Source organism: Lygodium microphyllum, chromosome 26 (assembly GCF_053477565.2).
Source record: "Lygodium microphyllum isolate KBCC chromosome 26, Lygodium_microphyllum_v1.1.10, whole genome shotgun sequence".
NCBI classification, from domain to species: Eukaryota; Viridiplantae; Streptophyta; class Polypodiopsida; order Schizaeales; family Lygodiaceae; genus Lygodium; species Lygodium microphyllum.
This window is the reverse complement of record NC_141160.1, coordinates 95,838,165-95,848,465: the sequence shown is the minus strand read 5'-3', so window position 1 is coordinate 95,848,465 and position 10,301 is coordinate 95,838,165. Positions and strand designations below refer to the sequence as shown.

Genomic DNA, 10,301 nt, shown 5'->3' with positions numbered 1-10,301 from the left:
CCGTTCAGTAGTAAATACCAAGGCACTCTTGCTAATATACAACCTACTTAGGAAAGAATTCAGGTGCCTACAATCAATTTGATCATGCTTTATATCCAGCATGGTCCACGGGATCTGAATGTACATGCTCCAATCATGCATATTTTACATACGCACGGAAGGATCCTCACATACATCAAATGCAACGGTGTTCTCCACCTTTCAACCAAGACTAGACAACTGAGGAAAAGTGACAGTTAACAGCCCCGAATGAAAATGACCAAGACAGATTTTGGGCAATGAACAATACTGGCAAGCTCAAGTGCATCCAGTTTGTTTAGACATGGACCTGCTGCACTGAAGTTAGGTGGGCCTAGTACTAATAAGACATCGTTTCTCCTTCAGACCTTGACATAACAGCTTAAAACATCAGCATTCACAGCAGAGTATTACTGGCATACACTAAAATTTAAACATGGGCCACAGCTCTGAAGCAATATGTATACTGACCATCTGCTTCTCCAGTTAGTATGGGTATTGATGTGCACTCAAATTTAACCATTTCTCATACAGACCTTGAAATGATGGCTTATCACATCAGCATATGCACTACCCCTAAGAAAGCAATCAATTTTACCTCTGAAGCGGTAAACAGAAGGGACAACGTGTAGGCTGTGATATTAGTTCTCAAGAACAGTCCTTTGACAATGAGAGTATTAAAAGTACGTGTTTCTCTTCTCCTAGCTACCCCCCCATTGTGTATGTATGCAAAATGTTATTTAGTCCTGCAACAGACACAGCTTGTACCAACATTGAAACCCCCAGATGTTATGCTTTCCAAGCAATCAAGCTTTTTCGTCGAGAGCTGCTCTTGCCCTAGCCATTGGGTCATCTCAGGCTTGCTTTTCTCCTGTTTCTTCCAAGCAGTCAAGCTTTTTCATCAAGAGCTGCTTCTGCCCTAGCCATCGGGTCATCTGGGGCTTGCTTTTCTCCCATTTCTTCCATTTCCTCCATTTCCTCTCCAGTTTCCTGAAGTAATTTCTTTTTCTCCTCCTCCTCAGCAGCACGTGCTTTGGCTATATGCTCTGCCTGAAGCCGCTGCATCTCTGCTTCCTGCTGCTGCCGTTCAAACCAGGTATCTGCATCTGCCCAAACTGGAAAAAATAAAAAAATCCAATATTTAGCACCCACACTGCTGTAGTGTCAAATCAAACTCCCATATAAAACTCAACATTCATCCCAAAATAAGAAATTCCCTTAAATGCATCACTTACTTGGCTGAGACGCCCATCCTTGCTCACCACCCTTTATTCTTATGGGTTGGGCATAGTTTACTGTCAAAACTCTCCCATAGAGTTCAGCATTGTGCATATTGTCCATGGCTGCAGCAGCATCTTCTTTCTCCAAGTATGTAACAAATCCAAAACCTCTATGCTTTTGTGTAGATTGATCCAAGGGGATTGTAAGGTCCTTGATGTCACCAAAAGGAATGAATGCAGCATGCAATATAGATTCTGTGACATTTTCTTCTAAGCCACCTAATCCAAACAATATGCCACTTTGAGACCTCATCTAGCTACCACTTTCAGACTAAAAACACTATAAGAGAATGCTGGCTGCAGAGTACTAGTTTATAAAATTAATAATGTAGAGTAATATAATTCCAAAAAGACTAAAAACTTTGTTAACAAAAATTTATCTACTTATCTGTAAGCCTATGCAAGAATTCATAATATCTCATGGCAAAGGTGACTTGAGAAAGAAGTGCTCTCCTGCTTCCGGGCTGTAATACCTAAGGCATCACCTACACCAAAGTGCTTATCTGTTGGCCAGGACCGAGGACCATGTGGGATCAATAAGACGGTGCAGGGACATCAGGTGGGAATGGGCAATGGGCAGACAACTTGCCCCAACTAGTCAGACGGCCAGACAGGTGGTGAAACTCCTTGAACTGTTTTGGATGCCTATATAAGGCAACCTTTACTCAGATTCAGGGGTTATCAATCTTTATCAAATCCCTTAAGAGGTCTTCAAACATATGAGTGCTGGATGGTGTGGAGATCATTATTGGGTTTGTGTTCAAGACTGCTAGAGGCTGAGCAGTTTTCTCTCCAGGACCAGAGAGCATGCATACTCTCCAGATATGAAGCACATGAGAGTGCAAGACTACAAATGGACTGGAGCATAACACGGATTCATTGTTAATGGTCTTACCCATGTATGGGTCATAATTATTGCTGGAATGTCAGGAAGAGAATAACTCTGTCTTCTGCTTGACCTGTTTGTTTTTAGAGACTAGTTTCTCAGGGTTGCTACTTACAATCATCTCAAGATCCAGAAGCACCCCTTGAAGCAGTTTTGAGAGCTTTCACTAAAGTTAGCTCCACAAAGACCAGGCCTTTCTGCATCATTAACAAGCTTAATTATCTTACGTATCCCTTGGATTTGGCCTGTAATTGGAAGATGCACTCCGTGTTCTATGTCAGTAATATTTCCAATACAACCCAAATGAAGAGAAGTCAGACTTCAGTGAAGTTTGACCATTTTTTTAGTTGGTACCAAAACAAGTATTGCTTCTCAGTTTGGTGCCAATTCCTTGCACTTGCTTCGGATCTACCAAGAGATCATGTGTCTAGACTTTGGGGACAGCCATAGTCCTAGTGTGGAAGAGTGTAATGCACCTGGATGCTGCCCACATCCTAGTGGCGGTCACCCTGGCAAGTGCTGATAACTGCACGAACAATCCTTCAGTCTTGGTTGTGGTGGCCTACCCTCTTCTGCAATGCAGCAAAACTTGTGAAGCATTGTGGTGAGCACTAGCGCACAAAGGTACCTATACGTAAAGATAAAATGAAACTAACACCAATTATAGCTCCACAACCCTTGATAGGGGGGCATTGATTCTGTTGGGCAGGCCTATCGTTAGATAAAGCAATTATGCTAGTAGCAACTCAAGGCACAATGCATTGAGTTGCGAAGTGTGGGAGTTATTGTGGACCGCTATTTTAGGGTCCAGAGGCCATGAAAGCGCGGGGGGGGGTTGGGTTTTTCAAAAGTGCTAGCGGCCCCTCTGACGAGAGTCCAGGAGCAACACCCCTAGCCCAACAATAAAAGGAAAATTCCCTAGCCCAATAGGGAAGGTTCATAGTATGGTTGGACACGCCAACTAGACTACCTTCCTAAGCTATAAAAGAAAGACCTCTCCAAAGCCATCGTTAATCTATCTTTCACTCAATCAAAGTTCTTCTAACTACCCTTAAGCTCTTCACCTATCATCTATCTAGATCACCATCTAAGCTTCACAATGGAAGCGCAAGGGTAAATAGACCATTTTTGTATAAGTTCATTTAAAATTAACACAGTTTCTATTCTTCTCATATTTGCTATGTATTCTCTACTCCTTGCTTATATCCTATATGCTGCACTATGTAATTTCTACACCTATAACTCAACCAAAATATATCATTGCCACAACTAAATATTTTAAAAAGTGGGCTACAATAAAGGCCACTCGAAAGAACGATGCTATGGGAGCAAGTAATCTCTAGATTCAACTACCCTCTCGAGATTGTGAGAGACCAAGGCATGCACTTAATCAATGAGGTAATCACTCATTTGTTGTCTATATTCATGGTCCTCCACTGCAAATCACCTCTACTACCCCCAAGGCAAATAGCCAAGCTAAAGCAATGAAGAAAATCTTGATCAATGTGCTAACTAAGACAATTTCGAGTTTGGTTTGGAAACAAAGATGTTGCTTCCTCTTACTAGAACCAATAGGAGAATGATGCACAAAGGATACTCTTCTAGAGGTATCTATATCTTGAAAATCTTTTGTGAAAAATCTTGCATTATCCTTGTACAAGGTTGAAAACATTGTTTCAAACTAAGCCACATGAAAATCAAGGTTCTCTTTATTTTTGGTTGAAAATTTAGAAGCTTTAAGTAACCTTGGGATCGACTGGTGCTAGTTGAGCCATTGCATGTTGCTTCCTTTTCTTCTTCAAAACATGTAAGGGATCAAAACTCAATGTTTTATTTGCTTCCATAGAAGATTTCAAAAGGACTACACTACCAAATGATATGGCAGCTAATGTGACACAGGATGATGTGGTAGGAGTGCCACATGGCAAGCAATGACATGGCAAGTCACTAAATGCAGATTACATGTGCACAACCACTAACCAAATTGTCAACAAGCAAATCGAATTCTTAGTAATGTGGCAAAGTCAAATTGTCGAACTAAATAGGTTGGCACATTAATGGTTGTGTTGGATTAGTAAATTAAGGTCAAGTTGGCAAAGATCATGAAGACTATTTAAGAGGAATTGCAAACGATAATGAGGACAGTGTAAGTGGGATCGAGGCCAACAAACATCATATTGAGGTTAATGGATTGAGGTGGGCAAGAGATCTCAGAAGTGGTCAAGGCTGAGCAAAGGTAGTGAAAGATAGATGAAGACTGATCAAGGTTTTTCGAGACATTGTTCCAAATAAGATAGCAAGGCAACTTCAAGGATTAAAAGTGCATGCACATGCCAAATCGCATACAATTTGGTGAACGACATCAATTCATTGTTTCCTGGCAAATACCATTTAAAGAGATACCTATCTACAAATAATAAACACAATCATACAACAAGGCACAAACTGATATAGAACACATTTAGGGTTAGGGTAACTCAAAGACAATGAACACTAAAGAAGATAACGAAAGAATACATGCTGAACATATACAATGGTCAATGCAACAAACACACTATGTAAAGTTGAAATACTACCCCCCAAACTCCCGTGTCTCTAGGACTAGGACAAAGAGTATGAGCTAGAGAGTGTGTCATACTCTAACAGATCCAAAAACGCCAAAGACAACCTCTATGAATGTCTCCCAGTAGCAAATGCAACTCAAGTGTGGCAAGATCAATAAAAATAGACCGGCAAACTGGAGCACAAACGGCAGAATGCAGCCTAATATGATGACATGGTAGCCTGCTAGTGGCCACAAACTGCAAAACACAAGCTGATGTGAAGTGTGGCAAAACACGCGACAACAAGTAGCGGCACCAAAAGGTTGTACAGTAGTAAACGTAGGGTAAATCAGGTCACGTGCTGATCTAGAGGACTAGACAGTAGGTGCCAACACCAAACAGCAATGGACAGCAACTTGAACTAAGATATCCTCTGTGTGGGGTGTGGACAGTAGAGTTTAGATGCTAAAAATCTACAAAAACGAGATTAAGGTTGAGTGGTGGGCAGCCTATATATTTGTAGATGGATGGGTCCTCCCAAATTAGGGTTTGTCTTATAGGACACAAACACTCCCTAGGATCGTGTTTCTTTTGAATAAAAGTTTGGTAAATTTGAGTTTTGGGACTGTTCTTAATAGCTAATTAAGTTTAGAATGCATTTTTGTTTGAATACCCTCTCTCAAGCCCAAAACTAGAGCCAAGAAGGGACTATTAAGATAGCTCAAGCCCGTTTTTCTTTTACCCCAAGGCACTGTTAGAGAGTCATTTCCTGAACAGTGCAAAGTGCCACGTCAACGGGTAGTACAGTACAGACAGCGCAGAGTGCCACGTAGCGGGTACAGTCGGACAGGTGCCACATCAGCCAATTGATCAGTCCGACAGTTTTTATCATTATTTTATGCAGTCGGCTGCATTTACTGCAGCCGACCTGGTGCTGGGCACTATTTTTTCTGGCTATTTCTAGTCAGTTTGTGGCACACTTTCATATAGTATATCTGACAGAGTTGGCCTGCTGAGATTGACAGCGTACGGGGGCTGACGGAGATCGAGGATCTCAAGGTAGAGACACACGTAGATATTTACTCTGCATTCATGTATATTTCTGCACTCCTCTACAGCATACTGCATCGTAGATTTTCTGCATTTCACTATCTCCTTCTCTCTCTCTCTCTCTTCTCTGTGTGTTCACTCTCTCTGTCTTTGTCCTGCACTTCCGCATCGCTGCACTCTGACATGGTATCAGAGCGGTGCAATCGGACAGATTGATTGAAGACCCTATCTGAAGAGGAGATTTCAGCGCGGCACAAGGCTGCATTTTCAGCATTCGAGGGCAAGCGGCAAGGCTGCGCATTGGAACAAGGCTGAAGCGAGTGTGAGCGTGCGGAAAAGGAATCCAGCTGGTGAATTTGCTGCAGGTTATTGCTATTCGAAGGGGAGGAAGGCTGTGTTTTAGGCCTTCCACTGCAGATTTTACCTTTTCATCGCCTCCGGCGGCTGAAGAAGGTTCAAAAAGTGGAGGAAACAACCCTAACAGGCTGTGTTTACACAGTCAGAGGGGGCTGCTTTTGCGTTTGTGCAGGCATTGCAGGTGACCATGTCTACAGAGACTGATTTGGAGTTCCAGGCGATCATGGACAGGAAGGTGCCTGTCCTACCGGCTCTTCCATCGGATCAAAAAATCTTGATAGTGACAATTACCGCATGTGGCAGGTGATGATGTTGGCCATTCTGGAGTCTTATGATTTGCCAGAGCTTGTGATGGACGAGATTAACAGGCCCTCGATAAGAGATGAGTCCAAACTCTCTTCCATTGCTCGTGTGGAGTTGACTAAGGCCCAGCCTCATTGGGACAAACTGAATGTCAGGATTCGTTCTTTTCTTTTTCTGTCTTGTACTACAACCGTGATAGCTCACATCGAGCACTTGACGGTGGCTCGAAAGATATGGCTAGAGCTCAACCAAATGTATAACCGGATGACCCTGATGAAGAGGGTTTCTTTGGAGGTGTAGATGTAGACCTTATACGTGAATAAGCCTTCTTCACTTCGGGAACACATCAACAAGCTTCAAGAACTTCAGATGCAGGTTCAAAATGTGGGAAAGCCTATTTCCTCTGAAGACATGGCGATCACTTTGTTGTCCCAGTTACCGCCACGATTCGGTACCTTTTATTCCACTCTTATTGCATCAAGGCAGGAGTTGACTCTTCGGTGAAGAGTTGGTTTCTATGGTCTTGGACCTAGAGGAACAGTTGAAGGAACAGAATGCTTCCAAATCGGAGGCTTTGGTTGGTCAAGCCTCTCAAAAGAAGGGGAAGAACCAAAAGAAGAAGGAGGACAACAAATCCAAGAAGGACAAGGAGAAGGACTTGACTTGCCATATTTGTGATAAGACCGGTCATTGGAAGAAGGATTGCCCCAACAAAGACAAGAAGGACACCAAGAAGAAGGACAGAAGGATTCTGGAGCGGTGGTTGAACCCTTATCAACTACTTTTCTACACTTAGCAGTCATTGAAAACTCTTTACCGAAGATTTCCGATGTTGCAATGACAGCTCCCTAGACTCGAGAGTGGATCGTAGACAGTGGTGCCTCACGGCACATGACTCCTCCCGTTCGTGTTGCCCATTTGCGACCTTTGCATGGGTAGATTCTCATTGGAGACAGCTCTTGTGTCTATTGCTGCAGGGTGAGATGCAACTAATTTCAGATGGACGTGGTGGTACCCACACTTCCGAAGTGTTGCATATGCCAAACTTAGGGTATCATTTGATTTCGGTCCATAAGATTTGTTCTCTTGGCCTCTTGGTGGAGTTTGACAGTGATGCTGTTCGAGTCCTTGATCGTGGATCAAGAAAGGTTCTCTCTTCTGGGTATGAGGAGAATGGCATCTACAAATTGAAGTCTTCTACAGCTCTTACCTCTCTTCTTCCTACCTCTCAGTCACAATCCAAGCTATGGCATGCTCGGTTTGGCCACCTGAACTATAAGTACCTTCGGAAGGCGTCGCGAGGATCGTTTGTCCAAGGTTTGCCGGACATAGTGGTGAGCCATCAGCCATGTGTCTCCTACATTCATGGGAAACTACATCATGATGCGATTCCCACCAAAGCTTCGACACAGTCTACTTCACCTTTGGAGTTTGCATCTACGGATCTGTGTGGCCCGATAAGGACCGAGTCCCTAAAGGGGAGCTTGTACTTCATGTTGATCGTAGATGACTACAGCAGGATGACATGGGCCTATTTCTTGACATTGAAGTCGGAGGCTTTCTCCCACTTCAAGGATTGGCTTCTCTATGACGAGAACTAATCTGGCCAGTGACTGAAGACCTTGCGCTCAGACAAGGGTAGTGAATTTGTGCCTAATGAGTTTGCTCGTTTTCGTGCAGATAGGGGCATTCAGCGGGAGTATGCTAGTACCAAAACACCTTAAGAGAATGGCATTTTGGAGCGGAAGAATCAAAGTGTGATTGAGATGGCGTGCACCATGATGAAGCACTAACAGACACCTTAATTTTTGTGGGCCGAGGTAGTAGCCACCGCAGTTCACATCCGCAATTGATCTCTTACTTCGGCCATTGACAGGATGACACCTTTTGAGGCTTACTTTGGGACTAAGCATGATGTCTCTTATTTCACGATCTTTGGGTGTACCGCCTATGTGCACATTCCGAAGACGCAACGTGACCAGTTTGAGGCAGCTTCCCGATGACCGGTTTTTGTTAGCTACACCTCCCAGTCCCAAGGCTATCGTCTGTTTGATCCTGTCAAGAGGGATGTCTACACGAGCCGAGATGTACGGTTCGTGGAAGTTCCGGCCACAAAGGGAAGTGAGAAGCATCCCGTCCTTGGAGATCTAGAGGAGAGTTGGGCTCCCAAGATAGTTCCTTTGGAGCCAGAGCCTCTTGATGGAGATTCTTCTTCTGATTCAGAGTCTTCTCTTCTACCGATCACCCCAATGGAGCTTCCGCCGGTGGATGTTCCGGAGTCTTCAGCAGATGGAGAGCAATGAGGAGAGGTCAGCCTCCTCCTCGTTGGGCCCGTGACACACTCCGAGATTCAGGGATCGAGGGGGTCCCTGAGGAGTGGGAACCGCAGGATGGACCGCAAAGGTCACGGAGGAAACAGACACATTCTACGGAGCTTGTTTGCTCTAACTATTGTTTGATGACCAGTGTTATGCAAGTTCGAGAGCCCACATCAGTGAAGAAAGCTTTGCAGCCTAACCATTGGCGGAAAGCTATGGAAGCCGAGCTGGAGACTATTGAGAGGAATGACACTTGGTCTCTTGTGCCTCGTCCCTCTCACAAGGTGACTAGCGTCAAGTGGGTCTTCAAGACCAAGTACCTTAGCAATGGTTCTTTGGACAAGCACAAGGCTTGCCTTGTTCCTAAAGGTATTGACTTCCATGATAATTTTACCCCCACTGCTTGTATGGCGACTATTCGAGTTGTTCTTGCCTTGGCTGGCCGTAGGAGATGGCCTATCTATCAGTTGGATGTGAAGTCGACCTTTCCCAATGGTGACTTACAGGAGGAGATCTATGTTGAGTAGCCTCCTGGCTTTGGATCCTCAGATGGGAAAGTTTATAGATTGAAAAAGGCCTTGTATGGCCTCAAGCAAGCACCGCGTGCATGGAACGAGAAGATTAACTCGTTTCTTCAGTCACAGTTGGGATATCAGCGCTCCAAGGCTGAGCTTCGTGTGCACACTTCCGAGGCTGGTCGTGTGTTATTTGTGTTGTATGTTGATAATTTGATTCTCATAGGGGATCATGCATAGAAGGTCCAAGAGACCAAGACAGCTTTACATCAGATGTTCGAGATGACGGATTTGGGGCTTTTTCATTTCTTCTTGGGTCACGAGATTTATCAGTCTCATAGGGGGATTTTCATCTCTTAGTAGAGATACATTCAAGAGCTCTTGGTGACTTTTGAGATGGAGACTTGTCGGACCATTTCTACTCCTATAGATCCAAACTGAAAGACCACTTTACACTCAGATTCTCCCTTGACGAATGCTTCTCCAACCAACTGTTGATTGGATCCTTGATTTGGTTACTCAACACTCATGTTGATCTTTGTTTTGTTGTGGGTCTTTTGGTGGGCTCCATGAGTGAACCCAAACACGTGCATTCGCAAGTTGCCCTAAGGATTCTTCGGTATTTGCGGGGGACCTCTAACTTAGGGATTGCTTATCCAGCAGGTACAGATGCTTCCAATCTTGTTCTTGCAAGTTGGAGGGACTCGGATTGAGCTGGCGATGTGGACCACCAGCGGTCTACTACAGGCTACTGTTTTACCTTGGGTACAAGTGTTATCTCTTGGAGTAGCAAGAAGCAGCCCACGGTAGCCCTTTCTTCTATTGAAGCGGAGTATCGGGCTCCGACTTCCACCACATATGAGGTTATGTGGCTTCAAAGATTGTTGGAGGAGCTTGGATGCCCCCAAACTCGTCCTACTCTTCTGTCGTGCGACAATGAGAGTTGCATTGCCTTGGTACGGAATTCTGTATTCCATGCCCGGACGAAGCACATTGAGATCCAATATCACTTCATTCGAGAGATGCTTCTG

The 10,301-nt window shown here is 44.2% G+C and overlaps 1 protein-coding gene across 1 annotated transcript in view; it reads right to left on the bottom strand.

Moving 5' to 3' along the window:
- Window positions 1-593: 593 nt before the first annotated feature.
- Window positions 594-10,301, bottom strand: part of ATE1 (ATPase E1) — a 33,108-nt gene continuing 23,400 nt past the window's right edge. The window contains exons 3-4 of the mRNA XM_087668329.1: window positions 1,254-1,517; window positions 594-1,133 (exon numbers count right to left, since the gene is read on the bottom strand). Coding sequence (XP_087524455.1) covers window positions 907-1,133; window positions 1,254-1,517 — 491 coding nt within the window. The 3' untranslated portion in view covers window positions 594-906. The remainder of the gene's footprint in view (window positions 1,134-1,253; window positions 1,518-10,301) is intronic.